The sequence below is a fragment of the Denticeps clupeoides genome, chromosome 9 (assembly GCF_900700375.1).
Source record: "Denticeps clupeoides chromosome 9, fDenClu1.1, whole genome shotgun sequence".
Taxonomy (NCBI): domain Eukaryota; kingdom Metazoa; phylum Chordata; class Actinopteri; order Clupeiformes; family Denticipitidae; genus Denticeps; species Denticeps clupeoides.
Window position 1 is genome coordinate 10,706,100 of NC_041715.1, and position 27,755 is coordinate 10,733,854.

General features: G+C 39.6%; 2 protein-coding genes across 4 annotated transcripts; both read right to left on the reverse strand.

The window, feature by feature from the left end:
• Positions 1 to 706: 706 nt before the first annotated feature.
• Positions 707 to 12,404, reverse strand: LOC114797314 (sterile alpha motif domain-containing protein 9-like). Its single transcript, XM_028992149.1, has 4 exons — positions 12,302 to 12,404; positions 11,656 to 11,693; positions 10,974 to 11,037; positions 707 to 5,667 (listed from the first exon to the last, which is right to left on the reverse strand). Exons 3-4 carry the CDS (start codon positions 10,995 to 10,997, stop codon positions 1,165 to 1,167), a joined length of 4,527 nt encoding a protein of 1,508 aa, XP_028847982.1. The 5' UTR covers positions 10,998 to 11,037; positions 11,656 to 11,693; positions 12,302 to 12,404; the 3' UTR covers positions 707 to 1,164.
• A 4,745-nt stretch (positions 12,405 to 17,149) lies between these two features.
• On the reverse strand, positions 17,150 to 27,664 carry tfcp2l1 (transcription factor CP2-like 1). Of its 3 annotated transcripts, XM_028992107.1 has the most exons (15): positions 27,608 to 27,664; positions 26,673 to 26,821; positions 25,468 to 25,541; positions 24,659 to 24,764; positions 24,243 to 24,349; positions 23,642 to 23,794; positions 23,180 to 23,290; positions 22,374 to 22,471; positions 21,002 to 21,053; positions 20,789 to 20,882; positions 20,255 to 20,345; positions 18,917 to 19,005; positions 18,385 to 18,527; positions 17,776 to 17,827; positions 17,150 to 17,285 (listed from the first exon to the last, which is right to left on the reverse strand). In XM_028992107.1, the coding sequence occupies exons 1-15, from the start codon at positions 27,661 to 27,663 to the stop codon at positions 17,248 to 17,250; spliced, it is 1,413 nt and encodes a 470-aa protein (XP_028847940.1). In that variant the 5' UTR covers position 27,664; the 3' UTR covers positions 17,150 to 17,247. The 3 variants fall into 3 exon arrangements, with proteins under 3 accessions (XP_028847940.1, XP_028847939.1, XP_028847942.1); XM_028992106.1 differs by lacking the exons at positions 17,150 to 17,285; positions 17,776 to 17,827 and having other exon boundaries at positions 18,189 to 18,527; XM_028992109.1 differs by lacking the exons at positions 17,150 to 17,285; positions 17,776 to 17,827; positions 25,468 to 25,541; positions 27,608 to 27,664 and having other exon boundaries at positions 18,189 to 18,527; positions 26,673 to 26,809.
• Between the last annotated feature and the right edge of the window lie 91 nt (positions 27,665 to 27,755).

The following is a 27,755-nucleotide window of genomic DNA, read 5'->3' on the forward strand; positions in this document are numbered from 1 at the left end:
TGACTATTGAGTTACGAATATGAAACTAGTGTTATCTCTTATACTTTCTGATAACAGTGCCAGATCTTCCATGGGTGAATATGATGACTGTCATTGCTCTTAAGTAGGTGTCTTTCATTGTATAATTCACTTTAATCTTACAGCATACATTGAAATCCATATTATCAGTATTTCATTAACATCAGTATATCAGTATACTAAATGTATTCATGTTGTCATGATCCGGTCTGGAAGGGGTTACTCCGGTTCGAGATCTGGACCAGATCTTCAATGTATGCATCCTTCTTCATCGTAAAGTCTTGTCCTCATCTCAGTTCACCTGCCTCGCCATGCCAAACGACCATGACACATATAAAATGTTTTCAGATAAATTTCCGCATTGATCCGTTTAATCATCTGTCACCTCTTAAAAGCGTCTTCAGATAAGATCTTCACTTTTTGAATCTGCTGTAGAAGCTTATTGCTGAGTGTAAGTATTGCATAAAATGCTTGGTTATGCAGCTGATAAAGCTCTCACCTCAACTTCTCCACACTTGTACTGAGAAACTTATAGGCAATTTAGGCAAATCAATTTTATTGACAATAAAAACATAACCAGTGTCCAATTCATAGAACTGAACCTCTAGTGAATTACTGATAAATTGCCATCATGTAAACTATCCAGGCACTCAATACAACATGGAAATTTAGAAACTAACACAAAATGTAGACTTACAGGGTAGTTTTTTTATTTGATATATGAAAAGAGTAAAAGCACTTAATTAAACAAACATTGTTGGAAAAAACACAAATTATATGACTCCCACTTTATCTTCCTCATTTTTAAGACATCCTCATGTTTCAAGTCGTGTAGTTTAAGATGGAAGATCAGTAAAACATATGCAATGCATTAATAAATAAATGACAACTCAATTAACATTTGGTCGCTTGTCTAGATCCCTCTTTAGCCTCCTGAATTTCATCCGCAACAAGAAGAAACTCAGACAGTGCTCAGTGCTTTTTGGATTACATTCAGTTCATTCAAACTCCTATTCCTATTAAGTACTCCTATTCTACAGAAATAAGTATAAGTGCTACTGACTTTTGGAGTTTGTATAAAACACCCCTTAAAACAATCTCTCTCCAACAATTTTTGGCAGATGAGGGAAACACCATACAATATACTTATTCGATATCAATAGCAACTGGTCCTTTTATTGTAAATCCAACAAAGAAAGACACCCTGTGTCCTCCTCTTCCAGTCAACAGTTTTTTAAACAGTGGGCTGACTTCTACCTTCACCTCTGGATCAGCAGTATCTGCCAGAATGTAATTGTCCTTAACTTCTCCCTCGACTCTGTAAAGAAGTTGTCTGACTCCCCCATGTTTCCAGATTTTCCCATTTTCCCACTGGAATGTGTTTTGATCTGGTTCAACACACTTCTCTATGTCTTTACGGCAGATCAATCGGTCATAACCTTGCTTCTTTCCAAGGTAGAAGTGTGCCACGGGTCTCTTTCCATTGTACACAGATTTCATCTCATTTGTAAAAGTGCTCTTCAGTTGTGACAAATAGCTTCTCAGCTTCCCTGTAGTTATCCCCACTGAGTGTCTATCTGGCCACAACAGGACAACAGCAATGAAGTGAACAGCTAGGTTCTCACTTTGGGGGATTGGACGTCCAAGAACACTGCCCAAAACGCGGATCAGCTCATTGTAAGGCATTTTGTGTTGCGATTCAGGCTTGACAACACTGAGGACCACACAGGCATAGATCAAATTTACATCATCTCTCAAACTGCAACATATTTTCCGAATTCTGTAGTATTGACAGACTATGTTTTCCATGATTGGCCCTGAATTTGTTTTGGAAAGGTACTGCAGTAGTCCGGAATATGTGTCAGCTTTATTTTTCTCCAAAAATGTACGAGCCTTCAGCATGTCATGCAAGTTCTTATTACGAATAAGATCTGATGCATCTGTTTTGCAGAAGAAGTCTACATAACGTTTGAAACAGCTGAAGAGCTCCTGTTGGGTTCTCGCCTCTCTGATGTCTTTTTGGTCGAAAAATTGACCCAAATTGACAAAAAAACAATCAAGGAAGTCAAACTGCTTTCTGATGTTGACCTTCAGGTTGGACAAAAATTCTGTGAACTCCTGCAGAACATGGTAATAATTGACATGCTTATGCTTCAATGTGTCATTTGCACAAACATTTTGGATCTTCAAACTGCCAGAGAGAACACGACTGAGAATGTTTTGACGTATTTGGTCCAGAGAAAAAACTGGAATCTTTTCCAGGAGCTCGATAACTATTACACCAACCTGAACTTCCCCAAGACAGCCTGCTGTATTGTAGGGGCTGTAATCTCCTTTACTCTGCAACCTCTGAGCATTTTCTTTTTTTGCAATTGCTTGTGTTTGCCTGAAAGCGTCTGTTGCTGATTCAGCCATTTTAAGGTACCTTCCAAGACTGTGAGGTTTAATGGGATCATCTTTGTCATTTGTGATGGCATGCCTCAACTCATGTTTGAGGACCTGTGCAGACGTGTCACAAATATATGAATTGTCCTTTTCAAGTTCTCTTGCTTGTTTTGCCCACTCCTTTGCCTCAGTGAAGTTCTTTTTCTTTATGTAATGGTATCTAGAAAGGAGCTGGGCGATGACTGCATGTTTTTCGAAGCGCTTGGCTGCGTTGAAAAGAACTGTTTCCTCAGACCCTGGTGTCTCATTGGATATGGCTTCAATGAGTGGTGAGAACCAAGAAAGGCATCTCCTCACCAGCATATTATGCACATCCTGCATTAGTTTTTCTTTGCCCTGAATGCACTCGTAAAACTTGTCTTCAGTCAGCAGCAGATTAATTATCTCTGCTTTTGAAACACTGTATGTGTGTGTCAGCTCATCCAAACAGTGTTCTGCCATACTTGGATGGAATACTCTCACAGCTTCAAAAACCACTTTGGCCTGCACCACGCAGCGAGTCAAAATTGTGGCAAACTTTCCAAATCCATCTTCAACCTTACAAGAGGTAGAGTTTGACTGTGTCTGAAGACCCAGGAATGTTTCACAAAGAGGGACAGAAAGTTTTGCACTATTGCCATAGAAATCCAAGAGGAACATGACTGCAATAAGCTGGGCCTGCTTATGATGGAGATTAAAGTTCTTTAGGGTATTTTTGGCCACTCCTCTTATGTAGTCTGGTGAGAAGTTTTTCTTCAAGATCATGAAACCATAGAAGGTTTCTGCATTTTTATAGATCTTTTCAATCTCTTCAAGCTTTGTTTGGAAGAGCCTCTGCTCCTGTTCTGAGAGTTTGTTGCCAATAAAAACTGTGTTTGCTGTAGCTTCTGTCTGCTCCCACACCTCTGCCCTCATGCAATTGAGAATTATGACCTGTGGACTCTTGAATCCAAGGATCTTTTTCAGACATTCTTCCTCAATTGTCTGCTGTAGATCACACACAGTATTCTTGTCTTCAAAGTCATCGATCATCAGCAGAACAGGAAGAGGGGGGGACTGTTTGGTTGTCTCGTATGTGAGTAGCTGAACAACTTGGCGAGCTATTTCTGTTTTATCTGCTGTTTTGTCTTTCAAAACAGCACAACGGAATTTGTCTTTAAGTTCCCACAAAACATGCATGGCTAGAGTGGATCCCCCACAACCTGGTAGATGTTGCACATTGAAGAGCACACAAGCCTTTCTCAGAGAACACAGGTCTGGGATGATGGTCTCAAGAATGTAAGCAAATTTGTCACGCTTGATGAATGGCATTGACCCCGGCTGTTCAGAGAAGTAGAAATTCCACCAGGACACTTTGCCTCCTTTGTAAAAACGTTCTTCAATGAGCGCTTTGTCATCACTGCCACCATCACACTGGTTTACACAAAGGACACTCAATGTGTCCAGAGAACCTTCTACCTTCTTTGTGAAAATCACTTTGCTTCCTCCACCACAGGGCAAGAAACGTATCGATCTGCGATTGTTGGACCATAAGCTGAGGACAGTTCCATTAATCTCAGCAAAACTGAGTTTGTATATACATCTTTCTGAGATGTTGACTCCATAGCGGGTTTCAATCAAGTCCCTCCAGCAGAGGAATGACCGCTCATTTTCACAAATACACAATACCTGGCCTGTCCCTCTGAGCTCTTGCAAGAACATGTTGAAAGCCTCCAGCATAGGGTCTTTGTTGCCACAGACATCAGACAACAACAAGAAAATCACAAGGAATTTTTTAGGTGGCAGGACTTCCCCTCGGCACAGAAACGAAATCACATCTCGAATGGATGACCCTTTCATTGTTAACCAGGAATCAATATCTGAGGGATCTTCTCTATTTGTAACACCATTGCAAAACACCCAACTTGTGATTCTGGTCAATTTCAATTTTCTAGCAAGGTCTTCTACTGCTTCAGTGATCTTGTATTCTGCTGGAGTGTGGACATTTGTGTTTCGATCTTCAAAAAACTGCTTTAAACCTTTTTCTTCAGATTCTGGATCAAAATCCAAGACTGCAGTCAGGTCCATTTCCCTGAGAAAGGCCAGTGATTCCAGTTGAACTGGGTGTGATTTGTTGGCTACAAGCACATAGCGCTCAAAATGTGACTTATCCAAAGAGTGTGATGCTCCAGTTATCATTTCGCATAATTTTGATCCTTGGACACTATTTTTAACCACAGTCAGATGCTTTTCTTCAGCCTCTTTTCTCATTGTTGAATTCTTTGGGATATCTTCTGCTACATATTTGTTGTACTTTTCCATGCGCCTATTTGAGGTGTCTTGTGCAAAGAGATCTACACTGCTGCTGCCATCCCGAATGTAAAAGAACTTGCATTCTTTCGCATTGTCATTGGCCTCTCTCTGTTTTTTCTTTCTTGACTTTCTTGTGTCCATATTGTTGATACTATAGAAACTCTCTTCACAGACTGTAGAAGCTGGTTCTATGTCCACTTCTATTACATATTTTTCAGCAGATGTCATGTCGGGGCGGAGGACTTCCACAAAACGAGGTGGCTTGATGCACCGCTTAGCTGCCTCTACATGTTTGTGTTCAAAATGGCCCTCAATTGCATCAATCAGGGCATTCCCAAAGGCCTCTGTATCATCTACACTTGTCCCTAAAATTTGCCCATGAGTGTAGTCTGGTTTATCTCCAACACCAAAGTGAATGGTCCCATTTGAACGACAGTTCATGCAAGCTGCTCCAAAACGAATAACTTCATCAGTGAACTTCTTCATTTTGCCATCTTTTGTTGCATTTTCGGTGTTGATGTAAGCTTTAAATTCATGGCACGGTTCAATCAGATTTGACGGACCTGATTCTGGTACGTCAAGGCTGCTGTTCTCTCTGTATCTGTAGGCTTCGTGAAATCTGATGAAAGGGTATGGCTTGCATTTCCCACCTGACTGTGTGCCAGGGGCATTTAATTGTTCTTCTTTGAGTTTAATGAGTTCGTCACGCTTATGGATTATAATTTTGGAAGGGCCCAATTCAATACCAACATCTTTAAGATCAGATTTATCTAAAAGCAAAAGACTTTCTCCCGTAATTTTTTGATTATACAGTGCGTCAGCACATTCTGAGTCCACACTGGACAGCCCAAGGATCCACTGTCTCACATCACCCGCTGTCCAACTCTTGATCTCAGCTGGAAGTTGGCCAGCTGGGACATTCTGTCCGTCATCCTAAAATTGTAACTGTACAAATAATTGTGGCACAATGTATATAAAAAACAATATATCAAAATATACTTGAAGTTACAAAGATAAACAACAAGTCTATTATCACCCCTTTGTAAATGGTGATCTTGTGTGGACTGCTTTAGAAAATGTGATGCCTTCGATCTAAGTGCCACCGTCTTGCTGAGCTCCCGCGAACACTGCACTAATTCCGCTGAACTAAGTGGCTATTTCACTGTAATTTTCAGCATTACAGCCTTAACCATGTCAGGAAGCGGTCCAGGTCCCTCGCAACCAGAAACTAGATGGGGCCGCGCAATGACAAAAGGCCAAGTGGCCGCTAATAAAGCTAATAAAGATGCCGCTTTTGAACGGGCTGGACTAATATTGCTCCGTTTACACGAATGAAGGGAAGGAGTGTATAATAGGTAAATATGTAGACAGACAGGTACTTTAAAGACACTTCACAGTTCATTTATAGAATTTGTTCCCGATTCTGTACCTGTGCTGATTTGATGCTGAGTCTATTGTCCTATAGTAAAGATGTGGGGTGGTTATGGTTCTCTTTTGGGTGTTTAGTTGTTTTTTATTTTGACCATTATCTGCTGTTCTAACAACACAAAACCCTTTCGTGCTTTGTTTTCTATATTATTAAGTCTATTTCAATATAGCGGTGCAGTCTGATTATGAGTGATCTTAAATGTATTAGCCTTAATGTAAAAGGTATTAACCATGTTATTAAAAGGCAAAAACTTTTCTTTTTTTCAGGAGAAATGTCAAATTGCATTCTTGGTCTTTTTTTCTTCTTATAGGTCTAATATTAGTGGAGTTGCAATTATTTTTCATAAAATCTGAAAAATCTATTACAGATAATAAAGGTCGTTACATATTGCTCTCAGGTGTTTTATATGGGGGCCATATTGTGATTGGTTGTATCTATGCTCCCACCGTATATGAACCGTATGAAACTAATAAAGCTCCTGAAGTCACTCTGTCAATCTTATGGGAGTCGGCAAAAGTATATTTAAGAGGTGTAATTATATCTTACACCTCAGCTAAAAAGAAAATGGCAATGAATATAGTGGAAAATTCTGATTCTGGAAGGAGATTTCAAATTGTCACCTTCCAAAGGTGTGTCCCAGCAGCTTACTGCAGCCTGTCTGGCTTTAGATAAGCAATTAATTAAGATGGTTGAATCATCTCTATTCTTTGCCAGACATAGACTTTATGAGTCAGGGAATAAACCTGGTTGACTTCTTACAGGGTTGGCTAGAGGGAGGACAGAGACTAATGTAATCTCATCCTTAAAAGACACTTCTGGGGCTCATAGGTTTGAAAACAAATACATTAATTAAATTATGAAACAATCTTTACTCATCAGAATGCCACTGGACAGAGCAAAGAATGATTTTTTTTTCTTAATAAAATTGGACTGGTCATTCTCACATCTGAAGAGCAAGAAGACCTCTGTAGGCCAATTACAAAAGAGTTCTTCAAATCTCTCAGATGAAGAAAGGCCCCTGGGCCCGATGGTTATTATCCAGATACTTTCTAAGCTGTTGCCTAGAAGACTTGAAGTGGTTCTTCCACACCTTATAAACCCAGACCAGACGGGCTTTATACAGAAGCATTTTTCGATCACAAATATAAGGATACTCTTTAATTTCATACAATATACTAGTCAACAAAACTGTGAGGCAATTTCTGTATCTCTGGATGCAGAGAAGGCTTTTGACAGAGTTGACCTGTTTGGGACACAGCAGAGATTTGGTATAGAGGAAGAATTTCTAAAATGGCTTCAAACTATCTACCATTGGCAAATCAGGATTACCATTAGGTAATTTTGATACAGAATCTATAATTAACTTCCCTTTTAAATGGTTGAAATCTGGATTTGTTTATTTTGGGATTAATGTGATTTAAATAAATTATGGAAACTTAATTATGCAGATTATTCATACCATTAAAAGAGATCTAAGTCGCTGGCAAGCACTTTCGGCACCGGAAATGCTCTGCTCATCTGGAGAGCGCATTTTCTACATTTATATGGAATGGGAAAAGGCCTAGACAAAAGATCAAGTCTTTGCAGGTGCCAGTGGAATTGGGTGGATTAGCTATGCCAAAAATTTTATATTATAACTGGGTTTGCCACTCCTAATTCTTTTGAAAATGTTTTAGGTCTTATTATAATCTGTGTCCTACTGTAGATTCCTGGGCCTGTCCCCAGTATCTGTCTGGAGCTTGTTTGCCTGTCCCCATAAATATGATTCAGTGAGGAAAAATCCAATACTCTATATAATTCTACAAAAGTTTGGCGACAGATGGATTTTGCTCTTGGCATAGGCTCACATCTCTTTAAAACATGGTATATGAAAGGGATTAGTGTACTAGGGGACTTATTCCAGAATGGCTCTCTAATGTCCATCCAACAGTTAAAACAGAAATTTGATCTTCCAAATCAACATCACTCTGGAAATCTGCAAATTTGGCACTGTGTTATGTCAAAGAAAAAGCAGGTACTGGATTCCTCAGCACCTAGCAGGCTGGAGAGTTTATTTCTAAATACAACCAATGCTGTTCATTTCATTTCTAGATTCTACTCATTTTTAAGCTAATGTCTCTGGACTGTTGAGCACAGTTGTCCGGAAATGGGAGGAAGATCTGAGTAATGTTTATATAGAAGATGGCTGGCAGTGTCAGGATTGAGTGAAGCTGGGCTCATCACCAGGGCCCAATCCAGACAGTGCATGAAAGCCGTAGATTTCCGCCCCTTCGGGAGTGACGGCAATTTAGTGAACTTGACCTTGCAACTATGTATGTATTTTGAGTTCTGGCAATAGCCACACGCCTGCAGGCTACAGGGAGTGCAGAATTATTAGGCAAATGAGTATTTTGTCCACATCATCCTCTTCATGCATGTTGTCTTACTCCAAGCTTTATAGGCTCGAAAGCCTACTACCAATTAAGCATATTAGGTGATGTGCATCTCTGTAATGAGAAGGGGTGTGGTCTAATGACATCAACACCCTATATCAGGTGTGCATAATTATTAGGCAACTTCCTTTCCTTTGACAAAATGGGTCAAAAGAAGGACTTGACAGGCTCAGAAAAGTCAAAAATAGTGAGATATCTTGCAGAGGTATGCAGCACTCTTAAAATTGCAAAGCTTCTGAAGCGTGATCATCGAACAATCAAGCGTTTCATTCAAAATAGTCAACAGGGTCGCAAGAAGCGTGTGGAAAATCCAAAGCGCAAAATAACTGCCCATGAACTGAGAAAAGTCAAGCGTGCAGCTGCCAAGATGCCACTTGCCACCAGTTTGGCCATATTTCAGAGCTTCAACATCACTGGAGTGCCCAAAATCACAAGGTGTGCAATACTCAGAGACATGGCCAAGGTAAGAAAGGCTGAAAGATGACCACCACTGAACAAGACACACAAGCTGAAACGTCAAGACTGGGCCAAGAAATATCTCAAGACTGATTTTTCTAAGGTTTTATGGACTGATGAAATGAGAGTGAGTCTTGATGGGCCAGATGGATGGGCCCGTGGCTGGATTGGTAAAGGGCAGAGAGCTCCAGTCCGACTCAGACGCCAGCAAGGTGGAGGTGGAGTACTGGTTTGGGCTGGTATCATCAAAGATGAGCTTGTGGGGCCTTTTCGGGTTGAGGATGGAGTCAAGGTCAACTCCCAGTCCTACTGCCAGTTTCTGGAAGACACCTTCTTCAAGCAGTGGTACAGGAAGAAGTCTGCATCCTTCAAGAAAAACATGATTTTCATGCAGGACAATGCTCCATCACACGCGTCCAAGTACTCCACAGCGTGCCTGGCAAGAAAGGGTATAAAATAAGAAAAACTAATGACATGGCCTCCTTGTTCACCTGATCTGAACCACATTGAGAACCTGTGGAGATTTACAAGGAGGGAAAACAGTACACCTCTCTGAACAGTGTCTGGGAGGCTGTGGTTGCTGCTGCACGCAATGTTGATGGTGAACAGATCCAAACACTGACAGAATCCATGGATGGCAGGCTTTTGAGTGTCCTTGCAAAGAAAGGTGGCTATATTGGTCACTGATTTGTTTTTGTTTTGTTTTTGAATGTCAGAAATGTATATTTGTGAATGTGGAGATGTTATATTGGTTTCACTGGTAAAAATAAATAATTGAAATGGGTATATATATTTTTTTTTGTTAAGTTGCCTAATAATTATGCACAGTAATAGTCACCTGCACACACAGATATCCCCCCTAAAATAGCTAAAAATAAAACAAACTAAAAACTACTTCCAAAAACATTCATTAGTTTTTTGGGTTCATTGAGAACATGGTTGTTGTTCAATAATAAAATGATTCCTCAAAAATACAACTTGCCTAATAATTCTGCACTTCCTGTAGTATAAGTTGATCCCATTTTATTTCCCTTTTCGGCCACTGCTCCATTGTTTATTTGTATTTATTTATTGTTTATTAATAAAACTCCCTTCCCAGCATGTCCCGCCTCTCCCCCCTTCTCTCCCCCCTCAGCTCGCGGTCGTGACAGGCAGGAGGCTATAAAGTGTCAGATACACTTTCATTTGTAACCGGCTTAGTTTACATGTATTACGCCAGTATTAATAAATAAGATTCTATGCCCGCTCTCTGTGTTAAATGTCACTCAGAGTTGGGGACATTGTTCTTCACTGTTTCTGGAGTTGTAAGCTCATTTCAAGAATCTGGAATTATGTTGCTTATGAAATCAGCACCATTCTTAAGATAAAAGTGAAAGTGGATCCTGGTCTATGTCACTGAAACTTGATGCAAAATGTTATAGATTGTTAGACAAACTGCTAATTGTGCATTCTTATTAGATGGATAAAAACACTCCCCCCTCTGTCACACAATGGTCTAGAGAGATTTTTGCCAATCTGCCTCATGAGAGGCTGGCGGTTGTGCTTAGGGGTAATATAAATAGCTTTCAAAATGTATGGTCACCCTTCCAGATGGAGAAATGGTTTTGTGTCAATTAGGGTTTTGAGGTGGTTACATTTCTAAAAAATTCATAAACAATGGTCTTGGTTCTGTTGGGTTCTAGTGCTTTTTGTGTGTGTGTTTGTTCTACATTACATGTCTTTATTATAGTATTATGGTATTATTTAAATGTTTATTTGTTTATTCTTTAATTTATGTAATATGTGTTGTTTAAGTTATTTTTGTATTTTGAAGTGAAATTCAAGTCACAATACCTTAAAATGATTGTATTGCTGGAAAGCACATTGTACATCTATTTTTTTTTACATGAACAAAATGTAAAAAAAAAAAAAAAAGACAATACCTCTGTGGTCCTTGGTTCATCCATTCTTAAGTCCAAAGCCTTTGTCTAGAATTTGTCTATTCATCTTTAAAGCAAACAAGAGAATTGCAAAAATCAAATCATTATACTTTATGATCAGCCACTCTAAATCCATGGGAAAGCATTAATCTTTTATTTTTTATGTTATAAGACACATTAAATGTGGAAAGAGTTTTGAAAAATGATTTATTGTGTTGTTTTTACATTACAAAAAACAGGAAATTTTGCATGGGGCGTGTACAAGAAAGTTCTTTTCATGGTTACCCCAAAATGAGGACAGTGTTGAAAACAAAGCAATAAAGGCCTGTGGCTATTTAGAATTTTTTAATTATTGGAACAAAACGGTCACTTTTTTATGTTATGCACAAATCATCACATTTGCATATCATGGAAATAAATGCAGAACCCTGTCAGAATGAGTCTCTTGTTATTTCCTGCCTGTCATGGCTGCACACTGCTCACCAAGGGTGATGGGTTAAAAGCAGACGACACATTTCACTGTGTCACTGTGTGCTGTGCTGCAGTGTTTCACAATGACAATCACTTCACTTTTTAATATAGTTCTCAGGGAATGGATTAAAACCATTTACTTTCATACACAAAACCATTAATGGATCGTCCAAACAGCAGCAGTGAGACTGAGAAGCTTCTCAGCAGCCCTTACCTGGTCTTTCTGGGTGACAATCTGAACCTTCTCATCACCTACAAGAAGAAAATGTCTGATCAGTTGGTCCCATCAAAGCAAGAAAATCTTACTGATGTTGCTGTGGCAGACATGTGAGGAAAACAAAATCCTGCAATGCTCTGCACCGTAAACTATGCAGAAGAAGAATGGACCTGAAAGTATGGGCGGTTCCATTCAAAGTGCAGCGTTTTTTTTTTTGGTTTTTATTGCATTATTATTCCTATTATCCTTACTATATCAATTTGCATGTACCCTTCCCGTCACAGACTGGTTGTGAGTATGACTGATTTCAAAACGCAGATTTCGTTTCACAGGGAGGAAGTTTGAATACGAAGTGAATCGAAACTTAACCAGATCCGCCCCCCTCCTCTATTATACACACACACACACACACACACATATATACACATCAATGGATCTCTCTCATTGAGCCATCAATGGATCTCTCTCATATATAGCTATATAGAATATAGTATTATATATATATACACACACACACACACATATATATATATATATATATATATAATCGCTGGCACCACTGTTTGGTGCAGCAAAACTGCCTTTTAACGCGGTGAGCCTCGGGGTGCGAGTCGCCCAGAGTAAATAAATCGCGGCTCCTTACTTTTCGCTCTGCGAGGATTCGGGGCTTGGAGAGACGGAAGGAGTGAAGCTGCGTGAGAGAAACTCGACGACTTAGCCGCCGCTGCGCGCTGCGCCCTTTTTATTGGGAGGCGGGAGGCGGGAACCGGAAGTCCTGAACACGGGGCCAGACTGCGATGGAAGTTTCCAGAAAGGAGAGAAGACTGTACAGTCACGACATTTTACAGTGGGCCTCTTTTTATTACACACATGTAATTATAACATAATAAATCTACAATAGTGCACTGTTCTGTCAAGCCTAGTCATTTTTTTATATTTCTAATTCAGTGCAAGTAAGGGTTGCTTCACAATGTAGATTCATTGAGGCGCATCTCCAAGATTATTCTTTAGGACATCCTCATTTTTATTTATCATTTCGTTATTGGTAATACTTTTTAATAACTTTAATAACCACCCAAACAGAAAGTTGTTCTCCTGCAAAGAAATGAGGAAGATTTTAGAAACCAGTTGAGCCTCGGCTTTTGGAACGTGTTAAATGAATCCGTGTGCAGCACCCAGACACACCTGACAAGATTCCACCTTTATAAGTCTGAGAATTCCACACTTTATCAGTCAATCTGGGATGTCTGGTCTGCTTGATAAGATACGATGTAGAATTTCATTCTACATTTCAACATGAGGTGCATTTCCAACATTATTCTATACAACACATCATTACTTTTATTTCTCTTTAATGGTTTTGCCTCTTATCATCACCCATACGGAACGTTGTTCTCCTGCATTAACACTAAGGATACAGTTCCCTCACAACTTAGATTTCACAAATATGAGAACATAAGTTAAAGGGCTGTTCTTTATAAAATCAGAATGTGTTTTTTCTGCAATATCAAATATCCAGCAAATTAGTGTTCACAGATACAGTACAGGCCAAAATTTGACACACCTTCACATTCAATGTGTTTTCTTTACAGGGTGGGCCATTTATATGGATACACCTTAATAAAATGAGAATGGTTGGTGACATTAAACACATTTTATAAGCACACCATTGTTTTTCTTGTGAAATTACCAATACATTTGATGTGTCACATGACCCTCTTCCTATTGAAAAAATAAAAGTTGGATCCAAGATTAACGACTTCAAAATGGCCACTATGGTCACCACCCATCTTAAAAAGTTTGCCCCCTCACATATACTAATGTGCCACAAACAGGACATTAATATCACCAACCATTCCCATTTTATTAAGGTGTATCAATTTAAATGGCCCACCCTGTATTTTCATGACCTTTTACATTGGTAGATTCTCACTGAATGCATCAAAACTATGAATGAACACATGTGGAGTTATGTACTTAACAAAAAAAGGTGAAATAACTAAACATGTTTTATATTATAGTTTCTTCAAAATAGCCACCCTTTGCTCTGATTACTGCTTTGCACACTCTTGGCATTCTCTCGATGAGGTTTTCAAACAGTCTTGAAGGAGTTCCCAGAGGTGTTTAATACTTGTTGGGCCCTTTGCCTTCACTCTGTGGTCCAACTCACCCCAAACCATCTGGATTGGGTTCAGGTCCGGTGACTGTGGAGGCCAGGTCTCCACTTTTTGTTAAGTACATAACTCCACATGTATTAATTTGTAGTTTTGATGCCTTCAGTGAGAATCTACCAACGTAAATGGTCATGAAAATAAAGAAAACACATTGAATGAGAAGGTGTGTCCAAACTTTTGGCCTGTACTGTATCTATTTAAATGAATAAAGAGTATACAAATATTTCACTTTTTTTTCCTCAAAATAAGTGTAGCTTCAAAGAAACCTGTCCAACCATAAAAAGGTGCACTGGTCATGTTTATTACAGTATGTAATGTAATGTAAAGGGTGGGATTGTGTGGGTGGTGCACAGTAATGGTGCTGAACCAACAGCAGGAACAGTGTGGAATTACGGAGGGAAGATAATGCATGTTATACTTTATATACAAAGGCAGAGGTGGAAAGTTTAATTAAGTAAAAGTATCTTTGCTTAAATTCTACTCAAGTAAAAGTAAATGTACCAATCTAAAAATCTACTTGAGTAACAGGAAAAATAACTTAATTTAAAATGTACTTTGAGTAAAAGTTACTTAGTTACTTTCAATTACTTGATGTAAAAAATTACTAGTCATAAATCCAATACAGCACCAGACATTTTTGTTCAAATGTTAGGCGGAATAATGTGCTAACTATGTTCAGACCGCCCCATAAATTTTTTTTAAGCATAGTTGGCCACAGACATTCTAAATTCTGAACTCAAACATCACAATAAAAAAAATTAATCAGACACAACACTGCAATTTTATGATTGGCCTTTTCTTTTTTTTGATTGGCTGGTGAAGAACTCTAGGACGCAGTGCTTGTTTCATAGTGAGGCACCGCTGTCCGAGAAATACGCGGCGCGAACCTGAGCAATGTCTTGGTACCATTCTTTATCTTTATTAACAGATGCCCCAAATAATCGGAAAGGGACTTCATCCAAGAGTGTCTGGCTGCAGACATGCCCGCTCAGCAGTCAACAGGGAGTGCACCAGGGAATCACTTCATGTTTGCTAAGGTAGTGCTTCAAAGTGAAAAAATTGAATGTTTTTGAGGTGTACATTCTTACCACTTATGAACAAAATGAAATATTCTTAATCAACAGATGAAATGCTCACCCGTTATTCCTTTAATTATTAACGTAGTGGCTGTTGCAGCGACAATGCTAGTTTATTGCTCCTGTTGTTATCCCACAGACCCAAAACTATCACAACTTCTATACTATTTTATTTTATTCCGATTATATTTAATATACAGCACTTATATGTGTGACCAGAGTAAAATGTAGTTAAATACTGGTACAACTGTGTGTCATTATTAATCTTATAGAACAAAACTATAAGACACCATGCACTTAACATACAGTATGCCATCAGGTACCAAACTGATGAATTAAACCTTGATGTGGAGGAAAAAAATTGTCTTCATGCTCCTGGAGAGCCTTCCCAGCATCTTCGTCTTTCCTAGTAACATCTGGGGCAGCTGGACCTGACCAATGAACTGATGTTGCTTGTCAATGCACCACTGGCTGGTTGTTTTAGTGTGTGCAATGACAGATACCTTAAAGCATCCAGTCTGCTATTCTTACTCAATCAGCCCCATAATCAGAATGTTGTCGGTTCTAATCCCGATACGCCGAGGTGCCACTGAGCAAAGCACCGTCCCCACACACTGCCCCCCGGGAGCCTGTCATGGCTGCCCACTGCTCACCATGGGTGATGGTTAAAAGCAGAGGACACATTTCGTTGTGTCACCTTGTTCTGTGCCGTGTATCATAATGACAATCACTTCATTTTCACTTGTGTTAAGGAGAAGATCACTGAAATGATCTCAGCAGGACCTTTTGTGGCAAGGCTGGAATACAGTGCAAATGGGATTTTGGTGATTAAGTTCATTTTCATGGCAAAGAGGGACATTCATCTTATCACTAATCATATAAAAACAATTTTTAAATACATACAATTGAATATTCATGAAAGCTACATTGTTGCTGCTGCTACAGAGGAACAAGCAAAAAAGTATTTCCCTGGAGATTACCAGATAACAGGTGATTGCGAGCCATAAGAACAGTTGCTTGAAAATGTAATCAATGGTGTGATTAGAAAAGATTCTACAGCTATGCCCGTGGCATGTTTTGTCTAATTTCTGGTGAAATTCAGAATTACTAATTAATATTCTAGGAGGAACAACATTAGGTCACATTGACAAAAATGCAGGGCCACCTGTACAGTTTCCAGAGTGCAACTGATGAACAGATGTACACAGAAAAGCCCACCATAGGTTTCTTGAAAGATTTGAAAGATTTCTTTCACCAAAGCGGTCATTCCAGGTTTGAACTTGGATTACTTCTAAGGGCCTTTATGTTTATTGAGGGAAGACCGTGAGCAGATTGAATGGAATGCCATGGAGTACAAGTTGTACTTTGTGCAAACAGTCTTAGTATGATGGGTCTACATCTAAAATGAAATGTAACAGGTGTTTGGACACACCTTCTCATTCAATGTGTTTTCTTTATATTCATGACTATTTACATTGGTAGATTATCACTGAAGGCATCAAAACTATGAATGAACACAGTGCTGCGGCAAATGACCCGGCCTCCACAGTCACGGGACCGGAACCCAATCGAGATGGTTTGGGGTGAGCTGGACCGCAGAGTGAAGGCAAAGGGGCCAACAAGTGCTAAACAACTCCTTCAAGACGGTTGGAAAAGCACTTCAGGTGACGACCTCTTGAAGCTCATCGAGAGAATGCCAAGAGAGCGCAAAGCAGTAATCAGAGCAAAGGGTGGTTTATTTTGAAGAAGCTAGAATATAAAACATGTTTTCAGTTATTTCACTTTTTTTGTTAAGTACATAACTCCACATGTGTTCATTCATAGTTTTGATGCCTTCAGTGAGAATCTACCAACGTAAATGGTCATGAAAATAAATAAAGCACATTGAATGAGAAGGTGTGTCCAAACTTTTGGCCTGTACTGTACATAAGGAGGTAATCTGAGATTTCACATAGAGACATTATTTCCCCCAATAGTCCTATATATCCAAGTATTTAAATGAACACAGAACATTATTAACACATTCAAGTTACTAAGACCCCTGGAATTTTGTCAGCTAAAGTGCTAAACCGTTCCCCCTCATGCGATTTCTAAACCATAAATTGGTTGGTAGCAGTAGTGATCTCTACTATTTGACTGACCAACTTAATTTAATTAAGCACGTTACAGTGTAACTGTGTGCTTATACAATAATTTAATAAAAAAGGAAAACCAACTAAATGAATAAAAACAACACAAACATACTAGGTAAAGGAGCTGTATAAATAATGCTAAAGTGTCATTGAACATTACAGAAGACACCCAAAACATGAAGTGAGGACCTCTTCAGAAGCTTCTGGTCACTTCAGAACGACATAGTAGCCATCACTGCTTTCATCTGCCAGAGGGGGGAACAGAGAAATACAGTTAAGTAAAAAAAAACAAAGCCGGTAAAGCTGCAGCATGTGGCTGAAGGTGTATGGATATGCACGAACCATCCAAAAAGAACTCCATATTACATGGGGGTTACAAACTAACAAGTAGGGACAATTAACAAGCAGACATGGTGTGATGGTCTGGTGTCCACAAACTTTAAATCAGTGTCTCACAAACGTTTCACAATCAGTACCACCTTCATTATGACCAGAATTAATGTAGTGATGTATTTTTCCAGACAGTCATTTTATTGCTAATATGAGTTTTTGTAATATTATCCTCTGGCAATACCTGTACTATATTGACAATATTAGGAATAATAACTAGACTGCATTTAAATGCACAGCAGGGGTGAATTTTAGCAATGCATTCAGAGACTCCTGCACACCACTAGATGGCGCCTGCATGCACCAACCAGGGCTTAGGAATTAACTACGTTTCGGTTCCTTTACCTTTAAGCGTGTTGACAATAAAACTCGTCTCCTCGGAAAAATTCTGCACCATCTGGAATTTAAATTAAAATATTAACCATTTGAAGAAGTTTTTTTACCCAACAATGGCAAACGGAAGAAAATGAGTTGATAAATTAGACTATGAGTCTAATGATAGACTTTGCCGAATCCCTAGAGTCTAGTAGTTTATGTTGTCTGTAATTATAGTGGTTGATGAGTTTTTATTAGTCTAGTGGGTAACACACTCTCCTATGAACCAGAAGACCACAAAGTCAGAGGTTCAAATCCCACTTACTACAAGACTGTAGAAAGCTCTAATTATTTTAGTCATCTGTACTGTTGCATAACCGAAGGTCAGGAACAGATGTATGATTTCATGTAAACAGACAGTGAAAATTAACCTCACAATCAAATTAAAGAGAATATTTTATTAAAGTGATGTAAAACAGATTATATTTACATGAATAATATAATATAATCACAACCCCTTAAAATAAAACTGGTGATGACATACTGGAGAGAGGAGTTAAAGATTTGTATGTTTTGTGATAAAGAGTCTACAGTGTTAACCCGGAACTGTGAGAATGGCTTTTGAATGGACTCTCTCACCTCATTGGACAGTAACACATGGATTCCAGTTGGGCCTTGTCTGTATACATGGTGGATTTGCTGTGGAGCTATATTGTACAGATTGGCAATCTTCTCTCTGAGCTTCAGGACTGTTAGCTCCTCAAGGTAGAAAGCGTGGTAAACTGCAGACAGTCAAGTTTATTCGTATGGACAAAGAAATAACGGTTATTAACCCTTCTACTCAATGCCAAACATGCATATTATGGGTGGTAGTAGCCTAGTAGGTAACACACTCGCCTATGAACCAGAAGACCCAGGTTCAAAACCCGCTTACTACCATTGTGTCCCTGAGCAAGATACTTAACCCTAAGTTGCTCCAGGGGGACTGTCCCTGTAACTACTGATTGTAAGTCGCTCTGGATAAGGGTGTCTGATAAATGCTGTAAATGTAAATGTAAATATTATTAAAACTTTATTCCAGTGCATGCAAAAGTGATAAACAATTCACCAACATGCAATATTGATAATTTTCCTGACAAAACCTAGTTGCCACACTCATTTCAACACCCACCATCTCTTCTGCTTTCTCCTTGTTTTGGCTGGTGCTGGTTACGGGTCTGTTGCTGGGACACATAAATAGTGAGGCGTGGTTGTATACACCTAAGGGACATCAAATATAGTCAGAAAGCTTTTAAGCTCCTGTACAAATTTTTTTTGTAAAATCAAGTATTTTTAACTAATCAAGTGCACATCTTGCAAATGACTATTACTTAATACTAAAGCTTGCTATTATGCATATTTAGTCGGGGGAAAAGACTCGGGCCATAATGGTATACTTGCAGGTAAATTTAATTTAATTCCCCTGCAAAACTACAAAGCGCTACCAGCCAATCAGTCGGGTTTGAAGTTACTGAGTGATCACTGTATAGGGTGAACATGGAGTTATGTCAGGTGAACATGCTTTTTTTTGACCAGAGTAAAAATAGCAGTGAGTTCTGTATTTCACAGACATTAATAGAACTTTGCTGGATTTTTTCTTACTCTTTAAACAAAAACCTAGAAATCTCTACTTTCACAAATTAATGCATGCCTGTGAACTTGCACAATTGCTGCAGCCAATAAATTGTGAAAATGATAAATAATACAGCCCCTCTTCCCCTTGCTGCACATTTGACGGTATGCAAAGTTTCAAAATAAAAGTTCCAAATGGAAAGAAAGGGAACGATTTAATGTACATATTGCATACATGTAATATATTGCCTTTCGGCTTGGTGTCAAACTACATGTGTAAATCCATGTATATCACTTTCACACTTGTGAAAGCCGTACATAACAGGGTTAGGATTAGGTTTGGTTTTATTTTGAAACGTTCTATCAAAGTTCTATGAATTTCAGTTGGATACAGAACAGGGGGCGTAACAGGAAATAATTGAGAAGCACTGGAATAGGGTAACATTTTGGGGTGCTATAAACCTGATCGTTTGATTTAACACGATCATTTTGCAGTTTGTTTTTGTTCCTCCACGAAAAAAGGAACACCTTGAGCTGACATCTTGAGCTGAGTATGTATAACATCTACCAGAACTGCATACACCATCAAGGCCAATGAAGTTCATCATTAAAAACGTGAGGAAAAAATTAACAGTGACATGGCCATTCTCCTTAAATGAGTGTCTAGAAGATTTCTTATATACTTTAATTGGAATTTCTGTAAAACCGAATGTAGGAAATGTATTTCAATTCTATGTTCAATTCCAGAATTTATCACTTCATTGATTGTAACATGGAAGTACGTTCTAAGTCGCACTGGATAAGGGCGTCTGCCCTTAAATGTAAATGTCTATGTTTTTTTTAATAAATTTAAGAATTTATAAAATGAATATTTAAGAATTGATCCTTGATCACCAACCTTCCTTTAATGGCATTAAACAGTCGGATCCCATCTGCAGGACCACAGATCTGGACAAAATCATCTTTACACATCTTGAGCAAATCAGCACCTTTATCATTCACACAGGACAAATTAAAAACATTTCACTACAAAATACTGGCAAACATGTTACTAGTGTTAAGATATTTAGCACACGAGCGGAAACTTTTGGTATTGCCAAATGACCACAATAAAGAAATAAAGCAGTCTCAACCATAAGATACGACAATAACAACTGGAAATTGTTAAATAATCTAGACCGTATATCAAAGTATGCAGCAAATCAAAAAATGTCTTACACCATCTGAACTTTTGTCAGAGTAAAACACTGCAAATCGTATATAATGGTGTTTTCACTTGGTATGGGCAATTCAATAAATTACAATAAGATTTTTTATTTTTGTCTAAATACCTGAAAATTATGTATATTAAATGTGTTATTCATTACAAAAAATGTATAGTTTCACACACAGTTGAATTGTTTTCAACATTTTCATACTTTTTTTAAAGTACCTGAGAAGCTGGCAAACAGCCTGCAGAAGGGAGAGAACCTGTTTCGGTGAAGCCACTGCTGGGTATCATGAGGGGACGATGAAGCTACTAGCTGCTACATGGCAAAAAGAAGAAGAGTCCTTGAAATCAGAATAGCAGCCACTGTCTTCAAATACACGCCTAAAAAGATAAGAGAGCACGGTATTAACGTTAACAGCAGATTGCTGTACTTACATCAGAGTAGCCGGGCAGGAGCAGCTCCCCCTGCTGGTTGGCGGAGCAGTTGCTGCATTGGATTGCAACGACACAGGAGAGAAACAGCAAGTCCACGTCACTTATTATGTTGTGTGACAACACATCTCATTGTGACTTATATTATTCATGTAAGTATAAGCTGTTTCACATCACTTTAATAAAATATTCTCTTTAATTTGAACGAGGCAGCCTTGTTAAGCCTTTTGGGGAACAGGGCAATTTTACAAACTGATAATAATTACATAATTTTAACTGAATTCTTGATTGAATAATAAAATATTTGTTGTCCCAGCATATGGTTGCATTTCAACAAGACAATTTATGATCCTGTTTAAATGCAAATGTATGATCCACTTTAAATGCAATAAATGAAATTTATAGCTTCTTGTAAACATTTAATGCTCATATTCCTTAAGGTTAATTATATGATGGGTAATTAATTTATGATGGTAATTTGTACGGTAAGGGTATTATAATTTATATGATGAATGATGGATTAATCAGATTATACCATGGGTCACTAGCCAAGTTAACTGGGCCTTTTTTTATCTTTTCAATTTTGCTTAGGTTAATATTAGACAAGTACTGTAGCAAACAGTATTATCCATATTTTTAAAAACAGATTTGATAAAAATGTCACGGTTGCCACTCCACCGCCAGACCAACAGGGGGAAAGCGGACGGCCACCCAAGAAACAGACGGCTATAAACATCTGCCGGCCATCTTGCTCGGGGCTCACTCATCATAGTTTATCCTGGTTGCTGCTTGCCTTGTCCCTGATTGACCCTGCCACATATCGACTGCCTTGCTTGACCACTCTGCCTTGTTCTGACCATTCTTTCGGGTTGCCCCTGCCTGTTTCTCGTCCGGACCTCGACGTGTCCGACAGACCATTCTTCTGCCTCGCCCTCTGACCTATCAGCCCTCGACATTGCCAACTATTGCTTCCCGACTATTGTACAGCCAGACTTCTTCTGCTACGAGAACCACTGACTTTACATACTCCTCCCGCTGCGGAGATGCTTCCTGAACTTTATCGCTCCAACGAATGTGCCTGTTCACTTTTCCCCTTCTCTCGTTGCCTCTCTGCTCCAAGTCCTCCTTTTCCCCCTTCCCTGCTTGGACTTGGCCCAGGACATGATCAAAACGAGTGCTAGTAGCCTAGTGGGTAAAACACTGGCCTATTAACCAGAAGAGCAAGACATTTAACCCTACCCCCCTCCAGAGGGACTGCCCCTGTAAGTTGCTGTGGATAAGGGCGTCTGATAAATGCGGTAAATGTAAAGTATGATATAAATGATACATTTTAAGTATGTCTTGAATATGTGTTATTAAGTTGCATTGTACTTACTCTTCTGTGAGGCTATAGCAGGTGGATGAAGTTTGGTAGGCTGGGGGTGGCGTCCTGTTTGTGCTACTGAGGCTTGGTACATCAGGCCATGAGGAGCACTGAAGGAGGACAAGAGGTAGGAAGGTAAAGACTAACATGGTCTGTTATTTCAACTGGAACACCACCTGACAAGCCTCAATAACCCAGATCTCAAAATCCAAACTGTCTGCACCCAGAGACACCCACTGTTCGGTGCACAAACAGTAGTGAAAAGATTACACCGTCTAATAGAACACTTTATACGGCACTCAATAGAATAGCTATATAATTGTGTGGGAATTACATCATTCTCAGATCTAAACCAGCAAATGAAGCATCCTCTGTGTATTTTGGGCCCGTCTGATTTTCCATGGTCTCATTTTTGGTTTCCTTGGCTCTAGAGTCAGGCACATAAAACTCAATGCCACCGCTGCTGTGAGAGAGGCTATCATGGTTACTGTTTCACCAGGACACACGGGACTGAGTAAAGAGACTAAATGTGAACCTGAAGAACTGCTCGGGCGATGCTGAGGCCAAGTAGCTGCCGGTGGCTCTTTTAGTTTAGCGATGAGGAGTGAGAAACTGTTCGGTCTTCACGATCCCAAACCCTCTCAATCATTAACATGCCCGCACCTTCGGGTCAGTTAAACAAAGACCCACATTTGCAATTCAAAGAAGCCAGCATGAGCGATTGAAACTTGTTAACGTGACGTGACGCAGATCTTGCTGTTCGGGTTTTCTCCTTCAGTGAATTCTAGGGTATGGTAGGCCAGGGCAGATGTCTTTACCTCTGCGAAAACAGTTGTTTCATAAGAGGGCTGATACTTCTCCCGGTCCTGAAGAGTTCTCTTCTCTAGCTTCTCTCGGTCTGTCTTCAGTTTCCGATCAGCTCCTTTTGGCTACAAGGAAAGGAGATAATTAAAGGTACAATTAAAAGGTATAGTTAAAAGGTACCAAATTGGTGCCAATACTTAAAAAGTGGATTCAGAATACCAAAGAAAACAGAACAAGGACACATATGTTGCCAACCAAGCATTTTTGGAAAAGAAATAAAACTTTACTATATTACATTACATTACTATAAGCTATGGCACTGGCCCATGGGCTAACAAAATTCCCCATTTCAATTTGAAGATGAAGACCAAACATCTGCTGATTTGAACCAGCACTTTGTAATGTCAGGTCTTCCGAAGCCATGTAAACAAATTTGCAACATTCTACTGAGTTCTACAACCTAGAACCTTCTTTACCTTGAAGACCTTGACTTGGCAGCTGGCTGAGTGAACATGATCCAGGTGCTCTCCATGCGCGTTCTGTGCAAAGGTGTCAATCTGAATGCGGAAAGGCACACCTTTCTCCCCGCCATGCTTCCTCGGGGTGAACTCGGTGCTAATGCAGTGGACCTGAGAGGAGCAACATTTCAACAAAGAGTCCACGTTGAAAGAAAGCGAAGTGACTGTCACTGTGAAACACTGCAGCACAGCACACGGTTCACACAATGAAATGTGTCCTCTTGCTTTTAGCCATCACCCTTGGTGAGCAGTGGGCAGCCACGACAGGCGCCCGGGGACGGTACTTTGCTCAGTGGCACCTTGGACTCGAAGCGGCAACCTTTCTGGTTACAAGTCCATTTCCTTACCCACTAGGCCACCACTGCCCTGATGCTCCAAATTTACTTTGCTAATGCCCCGATGCTCCAAATTTGCTCAAAGGAAACATTAACAAGTAACCAGAAACACATTCAGTGGATTTATATTTTGAAGTTCTGCCAGGGTTTAGTGTTTTTGGGTTTTGCCCATAATTTGCACAATGAAAGATTAATGCACGAACATATCAGTTTGAAAAATGTACCTGAATAAACACAGATGCATTCTTGATGGGGTCCCAGAGGAACTCAATGGTGTTTAGCTGCAGAGGGTTTGCACGAGGCTCAACTATCCCCACGGAGAGTGGAATGTCTACATAATCAACAGCAAGCTCAGCACAGAGTACAAATGTCCATTAGGGTCTAAAGAGCATGCTACATTACTGCACTTGTTCTAAAGTCTAAAATCAGACAATTTCTGTCAATATGAACCTCACAAATATCTGATATTATATAATTAATGTACTGATGAATGAAAAACCACAACACAAGGAGATATGGTGGGGAACAGGATCAACAGAAGGTCACAGTGAGTGCAGTTACTGGGCTCCTCCTAAGCTTCTGAACATCTTCAACTCTGGCCCTTTTATTCCCACCCCACCCCATCTCTCAGTGAGGTTACCAATATCTAGAATCCTGTCGCCTGGTCTGTTCCACCGCCAGCCCTCTAGCTGCTGATGCTCCATGTATTGAAGACGCCGATCATGAAACACCACGCGCACAATGCTCTGAAAAAGGGCAGATAGGGACATCAGCATGGAGCACTCCAGGCATGCAAATGGCACCTTACAGGTGACAGTAGTCAAAGACAAACAGCAGGTGGCTGCATGCCACCCCAAGATCGATAAAACAAGCAAATCTCATTATTTAATTACAAAAAGTAACCTACAAAAGCTTTAAAACCAACAAATGTGCTGTCCTGGTTTCAGGCGAGTTTACAATTGGCTACGGGGAAGCCACCTGGCAAATTCTTGTGTAGTCAGACCGGCCGATTAAACATTAACGAGAAAACAGCCTGACGACAAAGAACTTCCAGATGGACAAAGTAAGAAGAGGGCTGTGACTCAATCACACAACTCGTTATTTCCAATCTCTGAATCGATCTTAAATCATGCCAAGTAAACAGTAAATATGTTCTTATTGGAACTGTATAGTTAGGCCCTCTTATGGTATTTTCTGAAAACAGAAAAAAAACATTTGAAGACATTTTCTCATTTTGGTCAGTCTTATTCAATATAAAATGATATTATGAAACAGATTATCTATGCATACTACAGAAGTCTTCAATGATAGAATTCAACTGCCGAAAATGGTAAAGAGGGTTAAGCAGTGGGTAAATAACACCAGCAATAGGATATGTGAACAGGAAAAAAGGGGAGAAAGGTCACATTAAGGTAAAAAAAAAACATACACATAGTACCTTTAACCTACCTTTACACATTTGCTGCTTAAATCTGTATACTCCACTAGTTTTCTGTTAAGCATACGGATTTCGTAGGACTGACCTACAGTGCATTAAAACAAACCTGATTAAAATTGAAATATGATAAATCATTCAGACAGAAAATGATGGGCAGTGGGGGGATTAAAGGGAAGGTTTGATCATGTCAGTTCCAAAAGAACTATAAATTGATTTATCAGTGGAATTTCCAATAAGCCCATGTTAAATCTGGAACATTGTTTGCATATTGTTAGATGCAATAATATAAATGCGTACTTCTTAAATAGCTCAAATAAAAAACAAGGGGTTTGTCCATGGTAGAGTTAATTCTATTTTAAAAGAATGACCATGCTTGAAGAGCAACCTGACGAAAGTGAGATATACTACCAGAAAATCAAGGCACTGAGGAAATTACCGTACGTAGTGGCAGGTCAAAACAAACGTCAAAGATGATCAAATGTCACCATACTTTACCTCTTAAAACACAAAAATCCCAATCCCAGAGCCTCAAGCCAAGATTAATTGTTTTTAATGAACGCTACCATTTAAGATATGAATTCACTTTTTTTTTTTGGGTGGGAATTTTCGGATGCAGAACTGTTCAAGTTGTAAATGACTGTGGTAGCTGGAAATGACTTAACGATGGAATATCTACATACATGTAAAGAGGGACTTTTAGTCTTCAGTTTCAATCTGTTTGATATCTCAAGTCTGTCACTATAAAAGATTTTTCAACCTTCAATTATTTTATTACAACTGACTTAGTTGCACTGATTAAAGAAGGAATGAAAGTGCCAAATTCAGACTAGTACAGCACCTGGTGCATCAGCACACGTACATTTTAAAAAGACCAATCTAAAAGGTTTATTTCTGGCCAGACGGGTAACTACCTATAAATTGGACTATATGAATTATTTCATCTGTGATTATTTATTATTCTTTTTTTGGAATTTGTTTCTAGTCAACACCCATTTCATTTCCCCCCCATGGACAAGGAAACAATGACATTTCAATAGGACCCTAAACCTTTTGAACGGTAGCGGGATTCAGACTAATACTAATAAATAAAACAATAAATAGAAATAAACGATAAAAAATTATGGCTGAAACGTGCGTGTGTGGTGACGTCACTAATCGGCGCTCCCGCCAAATGCGGCCTTTTGAGCAGAGCGCAGTTCGACGGGCAGACATGTACCTTGGTTGAGGTATGTCAGAGTTTCGTCGTGGACCTTTACCGCCGGGGACGTCGGCGCGCAGAGGACGTGCTGGAACGGCGACGTCCCGGCGACGTTTTCTCCCGCCGGCCGGTCCTCGTCGTGCTTCAGGAATGGCGGGAGCGCGTCCCTGCGTGGACATTTACAGACAGTCGGCTCCACACGCAACTAAATTTACAGCATTTATCCAGAGCGACTTACAATCAGTAGTTACAGGGACAGTCCCCCCCATGGACTGCTCAGGGACACAATGGTAGTAAGTGGGGTTTGAACCCGGGTCTTCTGGTTCACAGGCGAGTGTGTTACCCACTAGGCTACTACTAGGCTACTAAATCGCTATTTGTTCTCATTTCGCAGGGATCCTCTTCCCCAAATCCCCTTTAAACCCGACGTCGCTGTTTACGGTGCTGCAAACATCGACCAAAACCTGAACACGTTTTAATGTTCTGCAATAGCCATTAGTTTCGATAACTCACGCAAACAGGTGCATCCAAAGTTGTTGTTTTTGTTTTATTTTATTTTTTTTTACAGATTTTACGTTCATGTGTATCATGATTAATGCGCTCGTTATAAGATTCCGCATCGTGTAATTTCCGGGAAATTCGCTCCAACGAGCAAGTAGCGTTTTTTAAATGATAAAATCCGCGCAGTGCTCGCTGCCGTGATGCTGCAAATTATTAAAGACAATAACCGCGACCTTTTTTTTTTAAACTTTCAAAATCGTACGATTTTCCCGAGAGGGCTTTAACAAACCAATTCATAAAACACATATTCGCAGCACATAATTATAACCTATGAATAGAATAAACCAGTGTTGATCTCGTTCATTTTAATCGACTAAGAAAATTCAGCAAAGCGCAGGAACGTGGGAAGAACTTGGTGGGAAGGATCCAGGCAGGAATTGCCGGGGCCTCACCTGATGTACGCGGGCTGGAGGTGATAAGCCTCCGGCTGTGCGTGCCAGAACAGCATGTCGCCCGGCGCCGAGAGCACGGAGGCGGCAACGCAGGCCGCCTTTATATGGGGCGGAGAGCTGACGTCAGCTCGCTAAACACCCCGCTAAG

Bases quoted from the DNA above. Each gene is read 5' to 3' on its own strand.
- LOC114797314 (XM_028992149.1), bottom strand. From the start codon at position 10,997: ATGGATGAACCAAGGACCACAGAG. The intron at 5,668-10,973 runs GTATTGTCTTTT...TTACAATTTTAG, and splicing joins ATGAACCAAGGACCACAGAG to GATGACGGACAGAATGTCCC.
- tfcp2l1 (XM_028992106.1), bottom strand. From the start codon at position 27,663: ATGCTGTTCTGGCACGCACAGCCGGAGGCTTATCACCTCCAGCCCGCG. The intron at 21,054-22,373 runs GTAAGTACAATG...AATCCAATGCAG, and splicing joins TGCTATAGCCTCACAGAAGA to CAACTGCTCCGCCAACCAGC. The intron at 19,006-20,254 runs GTTGGTGATCAA...GATGTCCCTTAG, and splicing joins TTTAATGCCATTAAAGGAAG to GTGTATACAACCACGCCTCA.